At 32.8% G+C, this 27,158-nt stretch overlaps 1 protein-coding gene across 1 annotated transcript; it reads left to right on the top strand.

Annotated features, from left to right (window-relative positions):
• Positions 1–24,409: 24,409 nt before the first annotated feature.
• On the top strand, positions 24,410–26,794 carry LOC146941004 (homeobox-leucine zipper protein ATHB-16-like). The gene is made up of 3 exons (XM_085754796.1): positions 24,410–24,851; positions 25,002–25,378; positions 25,917–26,794. Exons 1-3 carry the CDS (start codon positions 24,788–24,790, stop codon positions 26,379–26,381), a joined length of 906 nt encoding a protein of 301 aa, XP_085610922.1. The 5' UTR covers positions 24,410–24,787; the 3' UTR covers positions 26,382–26,794.
• The last annotated feature ends 364 nt before the right edge of the window (positions 26,795–27,158 follow it).

The raw sequence follows: 27,158 nt of genomic DNA on the forward strand, positions 1-27,158 counted from the left end.
ATTTTTTCAAATACAATCGTCTCATTGAAGGAGCATCATTGTAGTAATTATGTTTTATCAATTTTTATAATTTTTGGCTTGCTTATGATTTTTTTTTTTTTTGAGGGAAGCTTTCTTATGATATTATCCCTCTTATTTACTTATGATTTTATCCCTTATACATCTATTTCTTGAAGGAACATCAAACATACTTTTTATCCTCTACGATATTATCCCTTTTTGGCTTTGTTTGTGTAGTAATTTTACTTTTTGGCTAGCAACAAACTCGTCTAAGCATGAGCTCGTGCTCCTCATTTATTGAGCGTTGAAGTGCGGATTATACGTTAAAACGCAATTGCAATATTATTTGTATTTAAAAATAAGAAGAAAAAAATTAATGATAAAGACGACTTCAATGATAAAAACATTGAAATGGTTATTTTTTTTTAGGATAACATTGAAATAATAATAAATATCTAACTAAGAAAAAAGATCTTGTTAACGAGTCATGTGTTTTTCCTTAAAAAAAAAAAAAAACGAGTCATGTGTTTTGTATATATCACCAAAATTATTTCTATTTAAGTCATGACTAATTTTATTTTTGCATGTAAATTTATAAATAATAAATATACATCATGTTTATGATTTTCTTTATATTGAAATGTAATTGTTGTATTATAATTATTGTTGTTATTATTATTTAGAAGATAAAAAAAACTCAATTGAACTAATTGCTAACGTTTGAATAGTTGTTGCTAAATATTACCTTAAAAAAAGTTGTTACTAAATATTATGTCAAATGTCTCCCGTGATCTTTAAGTTTGATTCGTTAACGAGTCATGTGTTTTAAAAAACGAGTCATGTGTTTTGTATATATCACCAAAATTATTTCTATTTAAGTCATGACTCATTTTATTTTTGCATATAAATTTATAAATAATAAATATACATCATGTTTATGATTTTCTTTATATTGAAATGTAATTGCTCTATTATAATTATTGTTGTTATTATTATTAAGAGGATAAAAAAAAACTCAATTGAACTAATTGCTAACATTTGAATAATTTTTTTTTTTTTAAGAAGCTAAATAGCCCACCTAAATTGGCACTTATTATTAAGAAGATAAAAAAAACTCAATTGAACTAATTGCTATTGGCACTTATTATTAAGAAGATAAAAAAAAACTCAATTGAACTAATTGCTAACATTTGAATAAATGTTTTTTTTGAAGAAGCTAAATAGAAGATAAAAAAAACTCAATTGAACTAATTGCTAAAGAAGCTAAATAGAAGATAAAAAAAACTCATTTGAACTAATTGCTAACATTTGAATAAATGTTTTTTTTGAAGAAGCTAAATAGCCCACCTAAATTGGCACCGGAGAGCAATTGAACTAATTGCTAACATTTGAATAAATGTTTTTTTTGAAGAAGCTAAATAGAAGATAAAAAAAACTCAATTGAACTAATTGCTAAAGAAGCTAAATAGAAGATAAAAAAAACTCATTTGAACTAATTGCTAACATTTGAATAAATGTTTTTTTTGAAGAAGCTAAATAGCCCACCTAAATTGGCACCGGAGAGAATCGAACCTGAGACCTTGCGGAGGAGCACACTCCCAAGACCTAAGCCAATACCACCAGGCAACATTTGAATAAAGGTTGCTAAAGTATTACCTTAAAAAAAGTTGTTACTAAATATTATGTCAAATGTCTCCCGTGATCTTTAAGTTTGATGTTAATAATAAATGAGTTTTTCTATCATGTGCAAATTTGCACAATGTGCAAATTTGCACATGTTAAGAAATTTAAATTACAAACTTTGACTTGGAACTTGTGTTTTTTATATTAAATATGTAACTTTTAATCAATAGTTGTTGGTTTTCAATGAAAAGTTAATACTTTTAGTTACCTTAATATGTGCAATATTGCACATGTTAGACAAACCCATAATAAATTAGTCATTTAAGTATTTCTTGTTACAAGTTGGTCATTTAAGTCATTGAATATTTACATTGTTATCCATTTTTTCAACAAACTTCATTAAAAAGTGCTTATGCACCATTTAACATTGAGGTGGTAGGTTTAGAAGTGTTTATGACATCAAACATGATTACTAATGCATATTTTATTCTTATTGTTTTTGAATTGTAATCCAATTTTATAGATTAATATTTCGTCAATAGTATTATAAATTCATTAAACTGTCAATTTTGTTTCAAAACAAGACTGAATAATACACATATGAATCACAGTTCTGAGAGCGGTAAATCTGAACATACCAACTTAACATTAAATGTCCACATAAACACTTTTTAACAAAGTTTGATGAAAATAAGATAATGATGCAGATATTTTATGACTTAAAGGACCAATTTGTAACAAAAAAAAAAACTTAAAAGACTAACTAGTTATAATCATATAACTTAAAGGACCGCAAATGATATTTGACCAAATGATAAATCGATAGACTAAAAATTTGTCAAACTATTACAAAATGACAAAGATGACATTGACTAAAATAAAAAACTATATAGAAGAGATCTTTTGTTACAAAATTACCTCAATTTTTGGACCAATTATTTTCTTTACCCTCTTAAGGAGATTTTTTGTTACAAAAATACACGAGTAAACAAAAATGTTAGTCAAATAATTGGAATAGAGCATTGTTGTTTTTTGTCGACAGTTAAGTGTCACAATTGAATTATTATAGAAAAAATTGTTTACCAAGGGATGATGAAACAAATGTGTAACATCACAAACGGCTTTAAGCATTATCGACTTACTCTACAAACCAACACGAGTGTTTTCAGCGTACTTTGTCATTAGTTGCACGCTTTCCAGGAAACTTCCCAGAAGGTCACCCATCCTAAAACTACTGAAAGTCAAACACGCTTAACTGTGGAGTTCTTATGGAAGTAGCTACCGAAAGAAAATGCATCTTATTGGTATAGGTAGTACCAAACAATTCTTATAAGTCATCCTTCAACCATGCAGTCTCATACCTGCACAACCTCAGGATCCCTCTCATTCAGATGTGAATTCGGTTGCTGAGAAGCTGCCAGGAGCCGCTCATTGCCATGTCTTGTGCATCGGCGATCACTCCTCGTCCTCGTCAGCCTTGCTCTTATACCACTTGCAACATCCCAGACAACTTTAAGCATTGCCGACTGACCCTACAAACCAACACGAGTCTTTTCAGCGTGCTTTGTCCTCACTCGCACGCTTTCTGGGAAACTTCCCAAAAGGTCACCCATTCAAAAACGATCAAAACTACAGTGCCATCTTTTGGATTTAATATTTATTTTTGATAAAAAAACCGACATACTTACTAATACAACTACAAATTGAGATGTACTTAGAGGACATTTCTCAAATGTATTCATTGTGCGTGTATATGTATTATTGATTTAATGTTTAAATTGACCCCGTAATATATGCGCAGTCTGAAAAATCATCGTCTAAAAAAAAAATTCTACCTCTATAATTTGTGATTCTTTTTACTTTTGACCTCTTATTTTTTCATGTAAACATAAAATCTAGAAAAGCTTAGAGGTTGAATTTTTTTATTGTTTTTTATAGGAATGTTTAGAACATTAAAATAAGACTTTCCACAAAAAAACTTAAAAAAATCCGACAAGAGCGGATTAATTTTGAATTTTTAAAGCACCAAAAACTAAAAAAAAAAAATTCGACCTAAAAATCAAAGTTTTTGCTTGTTTTTTGCCGACACCTCCATAAATGTATATAGGGAGTATCTCCAAAGTTTAAGAGGATTTCGACTACCTCTCAATTTATTTTGATTTTTCAACCAAAATTGCAATTTTGTTATGAGTAAGCATATATTCACGTGTCAAATTTTGTTCCATAGTTTTGCTAGTATATTCATAACAACATAAGAACTTCAACCACTAATTTTTGAAGTTTTTAAACGAGAGACAATTAATTATGAATTTTCATTCCCCATTTCTTAAACAATTCATAATTTCCCATATTTTTTACCACTTATTTCTTGATAATGCCCTGCTAGTTACAATAGACCTCTAAGATTTAATGGTTTATTTTTTATGAATAGATCAAACCGTTAAGATTAAAAAATCAATGAAATTTTTGGTGGTCCATCTTAAACATTTGCGGTTTATATCTTGACGAAAGGGACCAACTTGTTTAATATATACATATTTAAGAGACTCTGAAGAAACGAAAATTATTTATGAAATCAAAACGATACCTAAAAAATAATTAAATCTTGTTTTTAATATCACTTAACGGCTAGCAGTGATATTCTAAAAAATTAAAAAATGGAAAAAGAGTTTCATATTGTTGACATTTTAGTAGTTAGTTTCCTTAATAAATTCCTACTTGTAAGGAATACTGTTGCTTTTACTTATTCCTTAGGAGAATCCCATGTTATTAGGAATTGTTAAACGTGGGATTAGTGGTTCCTTTATTTTCTAGCTTTCAGTTACTTCCTCTTGTATTTAATTACATTTCAAGTCAATAAATTAGCATCCAATTCTGCAGTAAAAACTTAATAACAATTGGTAACAGAGCTCCCCACTGGGGCCTAATTTGAAAAAGCCGCAGCTTTCATTCTTGCAGCAGCAAGAGTTTTCTCTTTCCTCTTTCAATAACTTCTGAAAACAGCAGTTTTGTTCAACCTGCTATTCCACGCTTCAATGGTCACTATGATCATTGGAGTATGTTGATGGAAAATTTTCTGCGATCCAAAGAGTACTGGGTTCTTGTGGAAAATGGCATCACTGAACCTGCAGATGAATCCAATTTGACAGAAGCACAGAAAAAGGTGTTGAAAGATCAGAGATTAAACGATTTGAAGGCAAAGAATTATTTGTTTCAAGCAATAGATCGTGCTGTACTGGAGACCATCCTAAAGAAAGACACTGCTAAAGACATTTGGGATTCAATGAAGAAGAAGTACCAAGGCTCTGCACGAGTAAAACGTGCACAACTCCAAGCTCTTCGCAAAGAGTTTGAAATTCTTCACATGAAGGAAGGAGAATCAGTCAATGATTATTTTTCAAGAACGCTGTCAATTGCAAACAAGATGCGCATTAATGGAGACAAATTGGATGATGTTGCAGTCATTGAGAAAATCCTTCGCTCAATGACACGCAAGTTTGACTATGTGGTGTGTTCCATTGAAGAATCGAATGACATTGATAGTCTTTCGATTGATGAGTTGCAAAGCTCGTTGCTAGTTCATGAGCAAAGGATGACTAGATATGATGTGGAGGAGCAAGCCTTGAAAGTTACTGCTCATGGAGGAACCATTTCTCCAGGAAGAGGACGTGGGGGATTTCGAGGAAGAGGCAGAGGTAGATGACGTCAACATTACAATCAAGGAGCCCAGTTTGAAATGGCAAGGGTGGAGTGTTATCGTTGTCACAAGAATGGCCATTATCAATATGAACGCCCGGACAAAGAGAAGGAAACCAAGGTAAATTTTTCTGAAACTGAAGAAGAGTTGCTCTTGATGGCTTACATTGACAAGAACAATTCACTAGGTAATACTTGGTATTTAGATTCGGGCTGCAGCAATCACATGTGTGGAAACAAATCTTTGTTTTATGATTTGGATGAAACATTTAGAGAAACTGTAAAGCTTGGTAATAATTCTTGCATTTCTGTCATGGGAAAAGGGGATATTAAAATCCATATGAAAAACAACATTGTGCATACAATTTCTAGTGTGTTTTATATCCCAGATTTGGATGAAACATTTAGAGAAACTGTAAAGCTTGGTAATAATTCTTGCATTTCTGTCATGGGAAAAGGGGATATTAAAATCCATATGAAAAACAACATTGTGCATACAATTTCTAGTGTGTTTTATATCCCATATTTGAAAAGCAATCTCATTAGTCTGGGACAACTGCAAGAAAAAGGTTACGTCATCATCATCCAACGAAATAGGTGTCAAATTCAACATCCAGAGAAGGGTCTGATAGCTGAAGCAGAAATGACATCCAATCGTATGTTCCCTCTACACATTCAGCATGGTGTCCAAAAGTGTTTGTCGACAAGAGTGCAAGATCCAACATGGTTGTGGCATCTGCGTTATGGTCATTTGAGTTTTAAAGGCTTAAAGACACTACATGAGAAGAACATGGTGGAAGGACTGCCCAATATCAACAATCCTATAGAAATGTGTGAAGACTGCATTGTTGGTAAACAACATCGCGACTCTTTCCCGCGAGGAAAAGCATGGAGAGCTGAGCAATGTCTACAGTTGTTGCATTCAGACATCTGTGGACAAATCAATCCAACCTCGAATTGAAACAAAAGGTACTTCATTACCTTCATAGATGATTATAGTCGAAAAACATGGGTTTATTTTTTGCAAGAGAAATCTGAAGCTTTTATTGTTTTTAAAAGCTTTAAAGCTCGAGTTGAAAAAGAGTCTGGAAAGTACATTCAGATCCTTCGCACAGATCGCAGCGGTGGATTTAACTCACATAACTTTGCAAGTTTCTGTGAATCACATGGAATACGGAGGCAGCTTACTGTTGCATACACACCACAACAAAATGGTGTGGCTGAAAGAAAGAATCGGAATATTATGAACATGGTGCGAAGCATGATGGTGAAAACGGGTATTCCAAAGACTTTCTGGGCAGAAGCAGTCAATTGGAGCGTTCATGTACTCAATCGAAGTCCTACCCTTGCTGTGAAAAACATAACACCTCAAGAAGCTTGGAGCGAAGTCAGGTCATCAGTTGATCACTTTAGAGTTTTTGGATGCATAACGTATGCACATGTTCCAAATGAAAAGAGAACAAAGCTTGACGATAAGAGTGTGAAATGTGTTTTTATTGGGGTTAGTGAAGAATCGAAGGCGTACAAGTTATATAATCCCATTACTGAGAAAATAATCATTAGTCGAGATGTTCTCTTTGATGAAGAAAATACATGGGATTGGAGCATCACCGAGCAGCAACAAACTTTAATTGATGTCGAAGAAGATGACGAGAAAAGTCAAGAGTTCGAATCAGAATTGCAGCTTCCTACTCAGTCCCTTGGAGAAATTTCGCCAAATCCTTCATCAAGTGTCTCAATTCCAAATGAAGATCAGTCATTTGTTTCAGAACCACGACGACAAAGGACAAGGCCAGCTTGGATGATAGATTATGTGAGTGGCGATGAATTATCTGATGAGGATGCTACTGCACATTTTTCTTTATTTGCAGGTTCCGATCCTATATTGTTCGCAGAAGCAGTGAAAGAAGAAAAATGGAAAAAAGCCATGGATTCAGAAATTGAAGCCATAGAGAGGAATAAGACTTGGGAGTTAACTGATCTTCCTAAAGGACAAAAAACCATTGGTGTGAAGTGGGTTTATAAAACAAAGCTGAATGAAAAGGGAGAAATCGACAAATTTAAAGCAAGGCTGGTTGTGAAAGGCTACAAGCAAGAGCATGGAGTTGATTATCAAGAAGTTTTTGCCCCTGTAGCAAGACAAGATACAATTCGATTGGTGGTATCATTAGCTGCACAAAATTCATGGCCTATATTCCAACTTGATGTAAAATCCGCCTTCCTTAATGGTGAACTACTTGAGCAAGTCTACATTGAGCAGCCTCCTGGTTACGTGGTAAAAGGTAGCGAACATAAAGTTTACAAATTGAAGAAAGCCTTATATGGTCTGAAGCAGGCACCTCGAGCTTGGTATAGGCGTATAGAAGGTCACTTTGAGAAGGCAGGTTTCATAAAATGCCCATACGAGCATACTTTGTTCATCAAAACCGGAGAAGGAGGTAAAATATTGATAGTTTGCTTATATGTTGATGTTCTTATTTTCACCGGTAATGATGAGGCTATATTTTCTGATTTTAAGAATTCTATGATGGTTGATTTTGACATGACCGATTTAGGAAAAATGAAATATTTTCTTGGTATAGAAGTAGTGCAAACAGGTGCTGGTTTGTTTATTGGACAAAAGAAATATGCTCAAGAGGTTTTGGAGAGATTTCATATGGAGAATTGTAATCCAATTGGGACTCCAACTGAACCAGGTTTGAAACTCTCAAGTGATATTGATGGGGAGAGGGTTGACAGTACTTACTTCAAACAAATTGTTGGAAGTTTAATGTACTCGACAGCCACTAGGCCTGATATAATGTATGTTGTGTGTCTGATTAGTAGGTATATGGAAAGACCAACAGAGTTGCATCTCAAAGCTGCAAAAAGGGTGTTTCGTTACTTGAAAGGAACAATAGATTTTGGTATTTTCTATAAGAAAAATGGAGGATCTGTTTTGACTGGTTTCACTGATAGCGATTATGCGGGTGATTTGGATGATAGACGAAGTACATCAGGTCATGTGTTTATGATAGGATCAGCTGCTGTATCATGGGCATCAAAGAAGCAACAAGTTGTTACTTTGTCCACAACCGAAGCGGAGTTCATAGCTGCAGCAACTTCAGCATGCCAAGCAATTTGGCTAAGAAGAATTCTTGAAGAGTTACATTTTTATCAAGAGAGACCAACTGTGATTCATTGTGATAATAGTTCAACTATCAAACTCTCCAAGAACCCAGTTTTACATGGGAGAAGTAAACACATAGATGTGCGATATCATTTTCTTCGTGATCTTGTTACTGACAGAACCATAGATTTGGTGTATTGTCGAAATGAAGACCAAGTGGCAGATATCATGACCAAGTCTCTAAAGTTAGAAGCTTTTGTGAAGCTGCGAGCATTACTTGGAGTTTGTTCAAGTTCAGTTTTAAACTGATTCATAGATATGATTCAGTTTAAGGGAGGGTGTTGAGTTTTTAGTAGTTAGTTTCCTTAATAAATTCCTACTTGTAAGGAATACTGTTGCTTTTACTTATTCCTTAGGAGAATCCCATGTTATTAGGAATTGTTAAACGTGGGATTAGTGGTTCCTTTATTTTCTAGCTTTCAGTTACTTCCTCTTGTATTTAATTACATTTCAAGTCAATAAATTAGCATCCAATTCTGCAGCAAAAACTTAATAACACATATATGTATTCAAAACAAGAGGTTAACCAAAACTTGGAATTGATGTTGAAGTTGAAGTGTAGTGGTGCCTTATGCAAAGCAAATGACAGTTTTTTTTTTATGGTGGCCGGGGTTTGAACCCCGAACCTTGCATATCTTATGCATTGTCCATACCAACCGAGCTAAGCTCACGAGGACCAAAGCAAATGACAGATGAAGCACCTTTTCTCTAAGGATGAGGATGTTGGTGACAATAGTGTCAAAATGATATTGTTAACGTTGTAAAAAACGATCACATGATCTTGTAAATCGTGCATCAATTTTTTGTTTGTAGTGTACAAGTAAAACCTACTTGTTAAATCAAATTTTACATAGCAGTTATTTACAATAAATTCTAGTACATATTTAATTTTAATGACATTAATTTGCCAAAGAAACAAGAAATTCACCAAAATGTGTTCGTTAATTGCATATAGAAAAAAGTTATGAAAAATGAAGTGCATGTCAAGATTATATTTTCGCTCAATCAAATGGTGAGAAACCGGTCGACACATGAAAAATTGTGTTATACCACAATTCCTCCCACGGAGTCCAACATGACCATGACTTCGGCTGGTTCGAAACAAAACAGCGCATATATGCTTCTAAACAACGGTTAATTACCTACGTTTGACGGTTGGTTTGGGGATGATAGACTGATGACATCTTCACAACAATACCTAACAGTTTGAAACGCTCTTTTCAGAAAATACTCAGGGGCGATCACAGTCTCTTAAAATTGACTCTGGAATGCCATGAAGTCTTACCACTTCCTTCACAAACACCGCGGCAATGGAGCAAGCCGTGAAAGGATGCTTGAGAGGAATAAAGTGCCTATACTTAGATAAACAATCAACCACTTTTTGGCAAGCCGGTGATGAAATCCATGGAAATCTCACACTCGAAACTAACATCAGAATGGGGAAAGGCTGAAGTAAACCACTTGGTGTTATTGCAAACATACTTTTGTCTTTGTCCCATATCACATGCCTTAACAAAATCCTGAACCCTTTTCATCATAGTATCATACCGTGCCAATACAAGGTACCTGCTATCCTCCTATAAGTTCGAAGATAACCCGAAATGTCCCCCACTAGGGGATGAGTGAAAATCTCTTAACAAATCCTCAATGATGGCTGATTTTGCAGGAATCACCAATCTATTTTTGTAGAACAGAATTCCTCCATTGAGAGAGTATCTGCCTTGGAGTACGTATTAACAGTTATGGTGTCAATGATCCCTTTTAAGAGCTGGATCCTTCAAAACTTCTTGCTGCAATTGACTTCCATGCTGCCAAATAGGATATGACAACATGGTTCTCACCTCCATATCCTCATGATGCCAGACAACGCATCTGCCACTTTGTTTTCAACCCCCACTTTGTATACATACAAGATACAGCTTCGAAGTCAAAACCCCAATAACTTAGCTATCCATTCTTGTTTGTTGATTAGCCGTATTGATCCGTTGTTGAATCAAATATCTTAAACTTATAAACACATCATAAGTTGTTTTCACAAGTTTTTCTAAACAGCCTCACAGAACTTATTTTAACAAGGTTAAATAAGTCAATCAAACATACAAGGATAGATTAAATTTTGAAGGAAAAGAAGTCTTAAAAAAAAAAAAAAAAGATTAGCATTAAAAATGAATCAAAAGAAAATAGAAAATAATATTTTTGGGGTGGGGGGATTGTTAAAATTCCCTAGTTTGATTTCTGCCATAGAAAAAAACACTAATATAAACAATTTTTTTGGTGATGGTCAGGGTTCGAACCCCGAACCTTACATATTTACAATTTTTTTGGTGATGGTCAGGGTTCGAACCCCGAACCTTACATATTTATATTTTTATGCATTGTCCTTACCAACTGAGTCAAGCTCACGATGACACACTAACATAACAATTAATCATTGACATTAGTCATTTAAAAAATAACTTTTAATTGGGCTTTACTGTGTATAATAAATTATCCACAAAAAAAAAAAAAAATATACAACGTTTTGGCACCTTAGTCACACGCTACGGGTAGTACTTGGGTGTCATTGACTTTTGGTGTCATTGGTACTTTGTTTCTATCTCTCTCTTAACCACACATTCTCTCTAATCTAAATAATTTATTTTAATCATTCATACATCATTCTCTCATCTAAAATGAACCAATGACACCAAAAGAGACTATGTCACCCAAGTATTTCCCCACAGCTACATAGAATGAAAGGTATATGCCGGACCTTTTAGCAACTATTCACTTTTTTTCTTAATTTTTTTTTATTAATGTATGAATATAATATGTCAATGAACATATGAATATTTTTATTGTAGTATATGGCATGTTGTATGCTAATTAACTTATATAAAATTTAGGGTTAAATGTGTTTTTGGTGCCTAAAAATATATCAATTTTTCATTTTTGTCCTTCTAAAAAATTTCTTCCACTTTTAGTCCTTATAAGATTTTTAATCTCCATGTTTAAGTTAAATCGTGTGTAGCCTTTGTATTTTTCAATGAAAGTCAAATCGCGTGTAGCCTTTGTATTTTTCAATGAAATTGTGCACAAATGTCTAGAATTTTGCAAAAATATCTCCCAAAAAATTAGAATTTTTTAACAAAAATAAATTAAATATGAATTATTAACCGCAAAAAAATATAAAAGTACATATTTAATTCATGTTTAAAGCAAAGATGAAAAATTATTGGAGACTAAAAGTCGGAAAAAAATTAGAGGGACTAAAATAAAAATTGATGTATTTATAAGGACAAAAAACATATTTAACCCTAAAATTTACGCAAAAAAAAGGGGCTCAAGCCATGCTTGCCCCCCTTAAGTCCCTCCCTACCCAAAATATTTTTTATGCCACTATTTTTGTTAGGAACAAAAAAACTTTCCATGTCAAGATCAACAAAAGTCTTCAAAGTTTTTTACCATTTAGTTTATGTTTTGTTCAACGTTGAAAGTTACACGCGCACATTGCCCAGATCCAAACTTGATCTGATTTTGTTGTAATGTAGTTTGGTTTTCAAAAGTGAAATTGATATTATCCGATCGAGTTGAGTTTAACCGAATCAAGGAATTTTAGATTTATGGTTGTTTGCAGGGGCGAAGCTATGCATATTAATGCAGTAGCTTTGGCTACCCCATTTTTTTACTTTTATTTGAATAACTTAGCCTATTTTGTAGTTAGCTATCCCAATAAAATATATTTAACTGCCGCAAATGAGTTTGTTTGTCAATAGCTAGTAGAAACAGGAAAATCAAAAGATATTTACTTGTGTGATAGATGTTCTCTTATTTTAAAACTTTTGATCTCATAAACAACTACAAAGAGAGCTTTGTTAATGATAAAAATTGTCAAAATTGACTTTTGATCCCATAAACAACTACAAAGAGAGCTTTGTTAACAATAAAAATTGTCAAAATAGCACGTAAAATATATTTATTTTTTTAGATTTGGCCACCTCATAAAATAACGGGTAGCTTCGCCGCCGGTTGTTTGAATCTATTTTATTGCAAATTTTATGACAGTGGGAATTGCCGCGTCCCTTGTTATTCTATATTATATTTATATTATGGTCGGTTTTGGGAGCACTTCCAATTCAGTGAAATATGGATCGACTGATGTTATACACAATGACTATTATTTTTCCCACACTATGTCTTTCTCACGTGCCTCCTTTTTTTTCTTTTTACAAAAATGCTCTGAGAGATTTTTGGATTATAGAATTCGAAAAGAGTTTTCACCCTGTTTTTGGATGGAAAATGAGTTTTTCAACAATTCAGATTAAACCATATGAAAACCCCAATATAACATGACACATTTTTTGCTTTTTTTTTTGGGATTACAAAATCCTAACACTCTATACACACCCATCTTGTGCTAAGAATTCAAGGAAAACTGGTTTGAATTATATAATCCAAACTATATCAACATAAAGACTGAGATTGTTTAAGAACTATACTAAGTATCATAACCCTCTCCTTATGTTTCAAGTCATTGTTAGTTGTTCTTGTCTAACACTCGAAAATCCAGTTTTCACGTTATTTGATTAGATTGCTCTGAAACTTGGTCATAAAATCAGATGAAAAAGAAAATCAAGCATTATGACTCCCATAAAAGGGACCCAGCCCCTCAAAATCTAAAATATCATCATTTAGACCCATTTGTCATTTTTGTTCTTAATATTCTTAGGAAAAATATCTAAAAATTTCCATTAACTATTTGATTCTTAGATTTTTTTTTGTGTTATTTTTATATTTTTATGATTTTATTTGACATATCTTATGATTTTTTTTTTACTTTGATTTTTTGCTTGTTTTTAAAAGCAAAGTTTAAAATTGGTGAAATGAGAAATATTATGATTGTTGCTTATAGAGCTAGCATATTTCAGACTTTATAATCCCAAAATCACTAAAAAAGTGTTCGGAGAATATAATCTGAACCAAATGTATTTTTGTAAAAAAATTAGGCGTGTGAGAAACTAATAGGGTGGGAAAAGAAACAACGATACATAATTATACTCAAATACAACCAAGCTTACTCCTACATTGGCCCAAAATGGATGCAAGCCCAATTTTAGCCAAAGCCCAAAGATATATAAGCTTAAGTTAACGGGGAAGAGAAAGGAAACCCTAATGCATATGCGCCACTGCTTTGTCAAGAAAATTCATCATCCTTAACCTTCAGTTGATTTGTTTCCTTTTCCAAAATATTAATTATCCCCAACCTTCAAATATCGAACAAAATAACTAGAGCAACGTCAAGAACAATTGTTCACTTTCAGAGATCTCATTTTCTTTTCCTCTTCCCTCAACCTTCATTGCCCGTAACCTTCAAATATCGAACAAAATCACAACAACAACAATCAATTTGCTTCATTTTCAAAAATCTCTTTCTCTGACAAGAAATTCCATCATCCCTGAACTTTATCATCAATTTTTTTTTCATCAATGTCATTCTACGTATTTTTTTAACTGAAATTCCAACCAACCGATTCAACTCGCTCAACACATTGGATAAACCATATAAACCGATATGACAAACTGCATAAGCTGAAGTCATTCAAACCGAGGGCACCAAGCAAGTGGAGATGGGTGGGATCTTTTTACCCAAAAACTTGATATCTCCATTTAAGACTTTGTACCTATAAAGCACCCCTTATTGGGGAAAAATCACTCTGAGTATCTAATGAGATCAAGGTCCGAATGAAACATTTCAATTTTAAGTGGGATCCACATTTTTTTTAATATTGGAATATTAAAATGTAATGATATTGAGTTATTGATAAATGATTAATGAGTCCCGTTCAAGAAATTTGTGTGAGATGCTCAATTGGATGGATTGAATGTTTATTAGATACTACTATTAAAAATTAGTGATGTTAACACGCGACTCTCGTTTAAGTACCTAAAAGTGGATGTCTCCATTGTGGAAGCTCTTAAGCACCTTGATCAAGAGATCAACTAAAAGTGTGTAATGCTAACAAATGTCATAAGAAGGACATTGTTTGAGAAACCCACAAAATAAAATTTTATCTTAAAAATACAAGTTAAACATGTAAAAAAGACCTAATTTCACAATTCTTTATATAAAAATCAATATTTTTAAGTGTTTAAACAATGCTCAGAGATATTTGTTCCTACTTTTTAAAAAATATTACTTGTCCACTCAATGTTTTTTAGTAGTAATTCTTAGTCTTTAGAGAGCACTCACATTCACAAACTAGAAAAAGAGAACCCGAAGAAAGCTACCTACCACTAAAGGGTAATGAGCTGTCAGACAAACTTTAATCAGTTACTGTCAAATTTATTTTCCTCTCATCTTTTCCTTTATTTGACTCTATACATCAATTTGTAGGCCCCAGGAACTAGCCAAAGCAAAAGGTTCATCTCTTTTCTGTTTTCTAAAGCACCGGACAATGGACATAATGAAATCACTCTTGTGGAGGCCATGTGATCGTCTCATTGGTTTTTGGTGAGATTCAGGTTTTTTCCAATATGGTGCTAGCACACTTTTGGTCTTCATGAAACTTGCATGCACATTGATATTAGCCTTCTCCTTTCAAAAAAATTATTTAGTTAGGGTTACATCAGATAGGCTTTATACATTTCATAAACATTTTCAGTTACATTTAGACAGAATTTTGCATCTTAGACAAATCCATCAAATCTTGCAAGTCTCTTTGGGGGAAGTAAACATGAATTTGGGGGACTCTTCAATACCTAATGGAGTATTAAACATGCTTTCCCAACCTGTGCATGTGCTCAAGTTTAATTGTTGTCTTGATTGGGGGAAGTAATTTGATATAAAACGAAGTAAGAATCAAATATGTAAGCCCTTGACACATCCGATAAATCGATCAATTTAACGAAATTACGTAGCACTTTCAATTTGTAAAAACTCAAAAGTATAAATTTTACTATAATTACTCGGTCTAATTCATCGTCAATTCAAACATGCAATAACATTAACATAGCAAAATTGTCATGCTCTTTCTTAAAAAATAAAAAATTCATTGTATGTTAGTTAGTCATTGATTCAATCATATTGCTAGCCAAACCTTCGTCTGGAGTACATCTTTATCCTCTAATAATCATTTGTATTAGAGATTCATTTCTAGACTTTTATGGAGGAATGATTGATGAGCAAATAATTCCTGTATTAGAACTTGCTTTAAAGTTTGATTCTTTAAATATCCATTGAGAAATTATTACGTTTAGAAAAAATAGAAGAGAGTTATGCAGAATGCAGATACCTGTGTCAAAGTCAGCGACATCAATGAATATGTCCCATGCCCCATGACCATGCAAAGTGGGAGTCTCTTCTATAGAGCTTCTACATATCCATTATCCACTTGGTTGATAATTTATTTATATAGATCCAGCAGAGTCATGGTTTTTTGGTCTATACCACAGGGATCATGGCATGTGAAACAACTGCAATAGTATTAAGTATAAGGAAAATGATAATGAATGTTTTTGGTGTTTTCTTTAAGGAAATTAAACTGTAAATTATTATGAAAATTTGTGTTACTTTAAAAATTAAAGTATTTGACTTTTTTAATCTTTAAAATATAAAGTATTTGATATTTTTAAGAATAATTTTTAATTTGAAATTCTTAAAATGTGCACTGTGATACTTATAGGTAAGACCCTAATTATAATGTGTTCCCAATTTACAAAGGCATAAAAAAAGCTCAAACTTGAATTAACTTCTTAATTATATATAGGGTTTTAATTTGATCAAAATAAAATCGTGCACCTGTATGTGTGTTTGATGTTACATTGCGGCAGAGGTTGATCCTTCGCAGTGGTCGTCACGGCGGAGGAGAATGGTGCATGCAAGCATGTTAGCTCTCTGACGCTCAAGTAAATAAGTGAATGAGGTGAATATGTGCAAAATGATGTAAAAGCGAATCGTACCTTGAAGGTTACGCTAAGTCACCTTTATATAGGCGTGTAAGAGCATAGCCGTCTTCATGAAATGCAGCGTCTCTTCAAAAGCCGGTTATCAACAAGTTATATTATTCACTTTTATTATGTAAAAAATCAAGTAGGGAGTTTTTCTTATTGATTTATTGATCACTTTAGGCAGATTTTGATCGTAAAAAATAAGTAGTTAGTGAAATGAAAAGAAAAAAAATTTGTTTTTTGATATGCTGTTGTCCACGAAAATAGCCTGCTTTTTTTTATTAAAAAAAAGTCGGATTTTAATCTTTTGGTCACCATGGATTAAAGGCTACTGCAACCCAATTAAAAAAGGTTGAAGATAGTGTAAAAAAAATATAGCATGGAGAAAATATGACACGATCTCTGTAAACATCACTTGGTAGCTAGATACATTGCAATATACAAATTCTGGGTTTAAACTAGACATGACAACAAAATCCATATCCACGGGTATCCACCTGAACCAAGCTTAATTTGATGGGTTTTCCCTGCTTTGACTAAGTTTGGGTATGAGTTTGGGTTTTCCCCAATTTTAAAATACGGGTACGGTACGGGTAACATGGATATAAGTACTCACCCTGAACTCATACTCAAACCTGTTCCGAATGTAGAAAATCAATTTATTACCCCTTTTATATAAATAGAAACCCAAACAGTAAATCATTTCATTTACACGGTCAGAGTCTCTGACTTTTAGATGATACTCACTTATCATAGTCTTTCTCTCTTATCCTTCCATGCCTCACACTCTTGACCTCTCTCTACTCCTTCACACCATAGTCATCGAATGTCATCATCTCTTTGCTGGATAATGCAAAATATTTTTAATTTTATCAAAAAAAAAATCCATTGTGGGGATGGAGATGGGGCGGAAATATCCGAACCCATCGAGGACGGGGATGAGATTCAATTTCTCATCCCCGCTGAATATGGGTAAGGTAACGGGTAAATATATCAAAGTAGGGTATGAGGACGAGGAAAGTAAAACTCGTCTCCACCCCCCGCCCCATTGCATGACTAGTTTAAACTCTAAATTTTCTACTTATTTTTTTAAAGAGTACATTTCTAGCTAATAGATTATTTGAAGAATTTTTTTTGATATAAAGTGCAATATTTGTCTAAAGTTTACTCGTGGTCCACTTAGCCACACTAACTACAATTGGGTGGTTATTCCTCAATCTAACCACTCTCAAGCTCCTATGTTAATGAGTAACATTTCTTTCTCTTAAAAAAAATATTAAATTACACTTCATTCTCCTATTATTCAAAACATATTAAAAAACATGAGAGAAATTTGAATTACATTTCACTCCTCTTTTATGTTAAAATTTACACTTTTCTACGTTGATATTTTTTTTTTAATTCTAATAATCTAGCAAAAAAAAATCAAACACATTCAGAAGAAAAATAGTATTGCATATCCATTTTAACATAATCAACATTTGAATGCATATTATTCACTATTTTTTATTCTCAATTTCATTAACATATAGTTTTAAACTCTGTTATAAAATATGAAACAACATAAAATAAAAGTAAAATATGTGAAAAATAATTAAAGTCTCGAATGTATGGTTATTCAAAAATGAATTTTATAGTCTAAATTATAAAATTAATAAAAAAATATTTAAATTTAGTTATCAATGACATTAGATTATAAAAAATTAATTTAATTTTCTTAAATGGTGGTTCAAAATTAGTATATATATCATAAAAAGATTTATTTATAGTAAAATAGATTAAAGTGTAGTGTATATTTAATTATAAAGGGAAAAAGTTCTAATTCAAGCATTTCATAGGAGAGGGAAGTATAAATTTTGTTTAAAAAAAAGGGAGAGTGTATATTAATATAAGAAGGAAAAAAGTGTAATTCAAATTTCTCTTAGGAAATAAGAATGGAGTTTACTCTATTTTATATACAGTGATTGATACACTAAACTTAAAAATTAGAAGGCGTGGCTGCATTGTTGTGTCGATTTGTAACTTATGCTTGAAAGGTGATGAATCTTCCGAGCATCTTTTTCTTAGATGCCAATTTTCCAAGCAGCTTTGGGACTGGATAGGTGCTGAGCTCAATCGAGTTATTGATTGCTCTACACTAGACTCGCTCATCTCTTGTAGGCCGGTTAGGTGCTCCTCCCAAGAGTCGGACATTTTTTTGGCAGCAGTCTTGCACACGCTGCACACTATTTGGTGGGCTAGGAATTCCTTGCGGTTTACAACAATGACGCCAACTTTGCATTCAACCAAAGTCCGTATTCATTCCTTTATTGCAATATCTGGAAATATTTTTAAGGGTAAGTGTTTACCGTCTGATTTAGCTTTTCTTGATTCTTTTGCGGTTTCTCCTCATTGCCGTAGAGTCAAAGATATTATTATGATTTTGTGGAAAGTCCCTACCGCTCCGTGGTTGAAGGTCAACACGGATGGCTCAGTGATTGGTGAACATGCGGCTTGTGGGGGGCTGTTTCGTGACCACCTAGGCACGTTCCGTGGAGCTTTCTCTTGCAATGTTGGTTTACAGTTTGTTTATTATTCGGAGGTTCTTGCAATTATTTTAGCTATTGAGTTTGCTGCCCGGAAAGGGTGGAGGAACATTTGGATTGAGAGCGACTCCACAAGTGCTCTATTGAGTTTTTCGAACCATCTATTGGTGCCTATTATGTTATGCAACATATGGCATAATGCCCACAATCTTGGGATTCATGTTATTTCTTCTCACATTTTCCATGAAGGTAACTGTTGTGCAGACAAATTAGCTAATTTGGGTCACTCCATGGTTGCGGAGATAAGGTTACACACTCTTCCTGATGAGATGAAGACTGATTTCTTTCGGGGCAGATGCGGTTTACCTAATTACAAATTTCCATAATCTGTTTTCGGTTGTTTCGGTGTTTTTTCTGTTTCTTTCTGTTGTTTTTTTATTTGTTTTCATTGAGGGTTTTGGTCTAGTCCCCCCTACTTTTGTAATTTTTCCCCCTTTTTTAATAAATTTTTCTAGAGTTTGACGGCATAAGATGGAGGTCTCTCGGAGTGCCAACCTAGTTGGGATGTCGATGATGCCTTTGATGCCTGTCCTTTCTCTTTGCTTATAAAACAAAATACACTAAACTTAAATAAAATATATATTGAAACTGAATCATTGAATTGATCATGTCGACCCATATCCATGTACAACCCTATATGAGAAAATACCTTCTTCCTAAAATCTTCATCAAGGATGTAAAAGTGCACATAATTTAATTTCTTTATAATGACTTAGACCAATACAACGGCACACAATCCACTAATGCAGCTAAAATTTCTTTAAAAATAATTTCATGAGAAATGTTACTTACCCACTAATGCCACAATCCTTTAGGCAGAGACGACCTAGAAGGGATGATACTTAAGATCAATACAATAAAAAAAATACAACAACACACAATATTTAAAAAACACATACAAAGTTATCTTAAACACCCATAGATTTCACAATTTTATGTGAAATTTGTTTTCAAAGTATGAGATCTATATTTATAGAATCAAATAGAAGTGTTATAGAAAGTAAAAAAAAAAAAAAAGGAGTAAGAAAGTGAGTGTTATAGAATGTCAAAGAGGAGTAAGTTTTGTATAGATACAGAATCAAATATATAATGTTTAGGCTCACACATAAACAAAGAGTTATCCTTTTTCAAATGTTAAATTAAAAAATGACAGTCTGATACACTAAAGCTCCTGTATACGCATAGTCTGAAAAAAAAATGTCAAATAGTTAAATAAAATTAACAAAAATTTTATTTGACTTTTTGAGGATAAGGATTTTTTTGTATTGATCATGTCGTACCTAGGATCCCTAATGATGGCGTTGAATAACTTGTGAGCAAGGTACTTGCGTCAACGACAACCTTCTTCTGCAAGCAAATGGAGTGGTGTACTTGTACACATTCCGACGATCACGTATGTATGCTCCGTGGAATGATATTTAATTTAGGGTAAAAATGAGTGCACATGATCCAATTTCCATGAGTTACTATTGATCATTATTCTCTTGCAGTCTTGCGTAAAGTCCATATCATGGTCCCTACGAACCTTGTGCAAAGAGTAACTTGTAACACATCTTAAGTTAAGCGTTAACCTAAATCAAAACATGTTTAAGCATATGGTAGACTTGATCTTATGAACATACAATTGTTCGTTAAAAAGATAAGACTAATGCTATTTGAACAACTAAAAATTAGCAATAATATGATAATATGAAAGTATATAATTTATAAAAGATAGAAATAATAAATTAAAAAAAGAAAATAATATATATGATATTTTTAGAGTTTTGGACAACAAAAATTGTCTAGATAACATTTCTCCATATATCGCTCTTAGAGCATCCACAATGGTAGTTCCCTGATAAAGACTTCTTAAATGGACCCCACGTGACACATCACTAATTTATAATTTTTTTTACTAAAAGTACCTATTAAGGACTTAATGGCTCCAATGGTAATACACTAACAAGGACTTCAATGAAAAGTATTTAAATATGTCCCACTATCTTTATATCATTAAACAAAAATAATTTATCTATTACTCCTTTTTACAAGTGGGATCAAGTAGTACACATTTTATTACTCTTTTATATAAGTGGGACCAAGTAGTACACATTCTATTACTTTTTTAAATGTGGGACCCGTTAGTTATCTAGGAGAGAGATGATCCTTATATAGTTGTCCATTCTTTAACGGGGACTCATTTTTTCTTCCTCCAATGGAGGGTCCTTAACGAGGAGTGGTTCTTGTTAAGTAAGGACCCGTTAGAGTTGCTCTTAACACATTTCCTATAAAATACTACCTCCGTCCCAATTTAATTGACACAATTTTGTTTTTCACACATATTAAGAAAAATGTATAAATAAAGGGGAAAATGGAATATATTGTATTGGGAATGATAAAAGTAGTATTATTTAGTGTTATACTTCCTCTGTTCCTTTTTAATTGTCACATTTTGACTTTTTACACAAACCAAGACAACAAATACTTTTACTACTTTTGATACAACAATTTATCTTTTTCCTATAATAACCTTAATCATTTAATACTCCCTCCGTCCCGGAATAACTGACCCATTTTCTAAAAAAAAGTGTCCCAAAATAACTGACCCATTTCAATTTTCAATACAACTTTCATCATTCCCAATATAATATAACACTAAATAATAATACTTTTATCATTCCCAATACAATATATTCCACTTTCCCCTTTATTTATACATTTTTCTTAATATGTGTGAAAAACAAAATTGTGTCAATTAAATTGGGACGGAGGTAGTACTTCATTTCATATATTTCTTTTTCTGCAATAAATATATAGGGGTAATATAGGTAAAGTCACGTTTAATGATACTTTGAACTTTGAAAACGACGGTTAATTAGAAACAAAAATTTTATGCAAAAGTGACAATTATAAATGAACGGAGGGAGTATTATATTGGGAATTATGAAGGTTGTATTAAAAATTGAAATGAGTCAGTTATTTTGGGACACTTTTTTTTAGAAAATGGGTGAGTTATTCTGGGACGGAGGGAGTAATATTTTATGAAAATTTGCGATCAAGACCCCCACATCACATGGCACATGTTCTGTTTTCACACACAACTCATCAGAAGAGAACAGTGACTTTTCATGAGTTAAATTTGTAGTACTCTTACTTTTATAACTATGATGATGATGAGCCCACCTCACACGTGTTTTTGTCGTTTTAGAAAAATTGGGTCCCATTTCATATAAAAGTTGTCACATTTGTATTGTTTAACTTTGTCAGTGGGCTCCACCAGTCAGTGATGACGAGTGATGGGTCCTACTTTTATGCTGAATCTGTCTTTCCCTCCCATCCATGCCTGCCTGTCACTGGTCGGCATCTGTTTCAGAAAAGACCTTGTTGAATTGTTAATTCACATTGTTCTATGGTATTGGTGATAAATGATGGAGTAGATTAGTTTCTTGCTCAGTAGTAATAAATTTGTTAATTCACATTAAAAAAATTCCAATCAAGATATTGAGGTAAAATGAGAGAAAATATAATAACCTACATACTCAAATGTTAATTGAAATAACATCTCAAAGATAGTTATAAACTTGTGATCTTAGACTATCTTATTTATAAATTTATATCCATGTCATATTTTATTTAACGTAGTGCTTTTAACGCCCTTGCTTCATGCCCATAAATGAAATAATACATGAGGTTCAAGTAGTTCAATAACGGTGACCTAATAGTCGTGATGAACAAGCCAATTATGAATAGGTTTTATTATTATTTAGAATTTGAGTTGAGTTTGTAAAGAGAAGTCTCCCCCACATGATGAACAAGCCAATAACGGTGACCTAATGTTCATGTTATATCTCATTCAAAGCGAGAGTTATCTTTGAAAAAATACACTATAAACTTGTGAGAGAAAACTCTTATCAAACAACTTAACTTTAATCACAGAAACTTATTTGCATAGTTTGCGGTTTAATCTTGGCAACTAGCTAGAGCCTATATTTGTACCACACGGTTTTAGGTACGTGGACGAGTGTTTCATATGATTAATTTCGATGTGACAATTTGGTGGGTTTCCTTTGTAATGTAAAACAAGCAATTTCTGATTCAAGAGGACCAAAACGTGTCTGCCAAGTGCCAAGTGCCATTGTAATTGTTTCCTCCCTAATAAATTTTTGGTTTTTCAAGTACATTTTAATTCAGTTAATGAATTGAAACAAATTGCTGTCACCTTGTTATGCCTAGTGCACTGATTGATAACAATTTGTTCACTCCTTGTCGATTTTGTAATCCTAGTTTCAAGTTTGATGAATGTCTTGTTGAGCACATGATTTAGGATTGTTTTACAGCAATAACTAGTAGCATGATTATGATCAAACATATTCTTGTTAATACTTTTGACAAGTATTTAAAATTTATGTTTTTAACCATAACCCAGCTATTATATTTTGTTCTATATTCACATCTTGAGCCTTGAAGTAAACATGTTTCATTGTACCACTATCATTTTTCCCGAAACACAATGTACCACTATCTTTTTCACTAATTTTGTTGTCTTTATGCTTTATCTAAAGTTGTTTTCTTTAACTAGTTGGTTGATTGTTATATGGATATTCATCCTCAATAAATGTTTTCTTCTTGTGGTTACACATGTATCACAAAGGCAGTATATGCAGCTAATGTGTAAGTACAAAATGACTTATTTTGTGCAGCCATTGACGTGTTTCATGTTTGTTTTTTTTTTTTTTTTGTAAGAGAACGTGTTTCATGTTTGTGTAGCACCAATATATATAGCAGAAATAAATACCACTTAGTCCATGTTTAGTTTCTTCAATTAAAGAAAGATGAATTGGTTTTAGAAGCATGTGATTAATCTAAAATGTTTGAGGGTTTTTCAGTAAAATTACTTTTGTCCTCCTAAAATTAAGTTGAAATACAGTAAATGTTTGAGAGATCAACTTCGATCAATTATAAATTCAATCAACAGCTAAATCATCAACGTTGCGGATCAAAAAACAATGTATTTTAGTTATTTTAATTTTATCACATTATTTATATGCATGTATGTTACCGTTTTATATCATCAACTTAAAATAAAGAGTGAATTACTAGTTTCGTTCCAATAATTACTAATCCATCATTACTAATCCATCTTTTTTGGCTTTACTCTCTTAACAAAATGATTTGTTGACTTAATTGGACACCATTGTAGCCTCTATCTAGCCTATAGCCCCATAAAAATAACACCGTTACTAAACAAACGGTCGAAAAACCGGAAGCACCACCGGACACAACCGGTGTCCAACATTTGCATTTGGGTTGAATTTGGGTTCATTTCAATGCTATCTATCTAACTATGGTAACACTCCATCTAACCCAAGTCACATTCTAACCCCACTCGGGTTTACTATATAATAAACATTGTGCTATTGAGAACCCCGCTGGTTCACATCCTTTGCTCTAATCAATCTCCCTCCATCATATCATAATCTTATAATCTCATTACACTATTTTACTACTATTACCATAATAACAATAATTTTACTGTGTTAAAAAGAAGGATAAGATAAGAGAACATTGAGATTTGTGTTTTTTTTTTAATTATTGTTTATAGTATTGGAGTAAGTTTATTAGTTTAATTGTGGGAATTTTCCTATGTGTATGAATTGTTTGATGGATGAAGTAGGAGAAGTTGTGAAAAAACATGAACATGTGAAAAAACATTCACTAACGTTGTTAATAAGGATCAAAAGAGTAGCTACTACTAGTACTAGCTAGTTTCTTCTTCTAGATTTTATATAAGATCCTATTTTCACTCATGAAGAGACCCAACACCTCAGATTCTTCTTCAACTCCTCTCATCACAATCTCTCCATCAACAGGTTAATCATTAATTTCAGACATAGATCTATGTTTGTGTTTTTTTTTTTTTTCTTTCTATTTTTGGAGGGTACCATGTTTTTTTACTTTTACGTTGGTTATAGTAATTATGTTACTATTACTTATAGTTTTCTTTTTTTGCATTGATTTAGAGGAACATAGTCCAAGGAACAAACATGTGTATGGTATGGAGTTTCAATCAATGATGTTGGATGGATTTGAAGAAGAAGGGTGTGTTGAAGAAACTGGTCATCATTCTGAGAAGAAACGTAGATTAAGAGTGGATCAAGTTAAGGCTTTGGAGAAAAACTTTGAGGTAGAAAACAAGCTTGAACCTGAAAGAAAAGAGAAGCTTGCCATTGAACTTGGGTTGCAGCCTAGACAAGTAGCTGTTTGGTTCCAAAACAGGAGAGCAAGATGGAAGAACAAGCAGTTGGAAAGAGATTATGGTGTTCTTAAAGCTAATTATGATGCTCTTAAGCTCAAGTTTGATGCAATTGCTCAAGACAACAAAGCTTTTCACAAGGAGGTATAAACATCTATAATCCACAGTAGTAACTTAACTATAATTTAGTTTCTGAAGTTATAAGTGCAATAACAACTTAATTAAGTGTTTATAGCATAATCACTTATCATTTAAGTACTTTCGAATAAGCTACTTCATAATATAAGATAGAATAAAGTCACTAGTCAAACTATTTTCATGTAAGTTATTAGTTGTTTTCATAAATTATTCTAAAGCGCTTGTGAAAATAAGCTAAAAACAACTTATTTATAAGTTGTTTCTATAAAAAACAACTTATTTGATATATCAATTCACAGATTTTTAAGCTGTTGTGTTATTTAGTGTATGTTTGGATTGGCAGTGAATTTAGCAAAATCACTTTGGCACTTGAATTTGTAAAGCTATGTCCTCTTGTGAAAGTACTTGATCTTAGTTATGAAATTGTAGGCAAGTATTTAACTTTTCTAGGAACAAATGTATCATAAATTTGAAGTTATTATTGAAAGTGTGTGATTAATTTTCTCTCAAAAACAGAAAGTTGATTGATTTGTTGTATTTACAGATTAAGGAATTGAAATCAAAGCTTGGAGAAGAAGAAAAAAGCACAATCAATGTTTTGGTGAAGGAGGAGTTAACCATGCTTGAATCTTGTGATGAAGACAAGCATAACCCATCTTCAGAAACATCAATTCCTAGTTCAGAATCCAAAGATCAATTGGATTATGACTGCATAATCAACAACAATGATGTTGGTATTGGTGAAACTTCTTCACTCTTTCCAGTAGACTTGAAAGACGGTTCTTCGGACAGCGACTCCAGCGCAATTTCTTCATCCGGGGTTCTTCAGAGTCAGCAGCACCTTTTGTTGTCTCCTGAATCTTCCTCCATGAATTGTTTCCAGTACCAGAAATCTTATCATGTGAAGATGGAGGAGCACAATTTCTTAAGTGCCGATGAGGCGTGCAACTTTTTCTCGGACGAGCAAGCACCAACCCTACAATGGTACTGTCCTGACCAGTGGAGTTAAAATTAAAAGCAACAAAAAGGTTAAGGGTTTTAATGTGAAAAGAAATAATTTCTTAAAGAGATGTTGCAAGGTTTTATGGAACAATTTATAACTCTACATCTTTGTAAAAAAATGGCTGGTTTGGTTGCTTTGTGGTTTTAATCTTTGGACATCAAAGGTAGCAAAACTATGGCTATGAGTTGTTGCATGTGAAGAAAAGAACAGAAGGGTTGGGGAAGGCTGCTTGTGGCAGCTAGAAGGATGGTTTGGGGATTAAGGTTGATTATGGCTCTGGTATGATATGAATAATTACTATGTGGTAATAATGAAAATCCATGCTGTACATTTTTTTTTAATTCAAGCATCAAAATTTGCTTCATCTTTCTACTAGTTTACTGTTAATTAATAAAGTTCAAATTTAACTTGAAAAAAAATTCGGTCCTTTAGCTTAGTGGTAAAGAGCTCAAATTTTACTTGAAATAATGTGCATAAAGTTTTTTCCTACCCGTGAAAGGAGAGGCTTGATATGTGTTCTTAGGCCGCCAACACTTAACTTGTTGCTCCATGCTATCGATTTCTATGTGCAAGAAGGACTTCATGAACCCACCTTGGAGTTCCACATTGGAAGTCACAACCTAGTGTGAAGATTTATATAAATTATATGTGACTACACCGCATTTTCCTTCATCTTCTATGATCCTCCATCATGCTTTCGAGGACGTTCCTTCACAGTCAACTAAGCAAAGACGTAACCTTCGAGTCACTCGAGCTTTAATCAATTGATTTCCCTGATACCCA

The sequence above is a fragment of the Medicago sativa genome, chromosome 3 (genome assembly GCF_051527215.1).
Source record: "Medicago sativa cultivar Bolivia chromosome 3, Bolivia_mono, whole genome shotgun sequence".
NCBI lineage: Eukaryota > Viridiplantae > Streptophyta > Magnoliopsida > Fabales > Fabaceae > Medicago > Medicago sativa.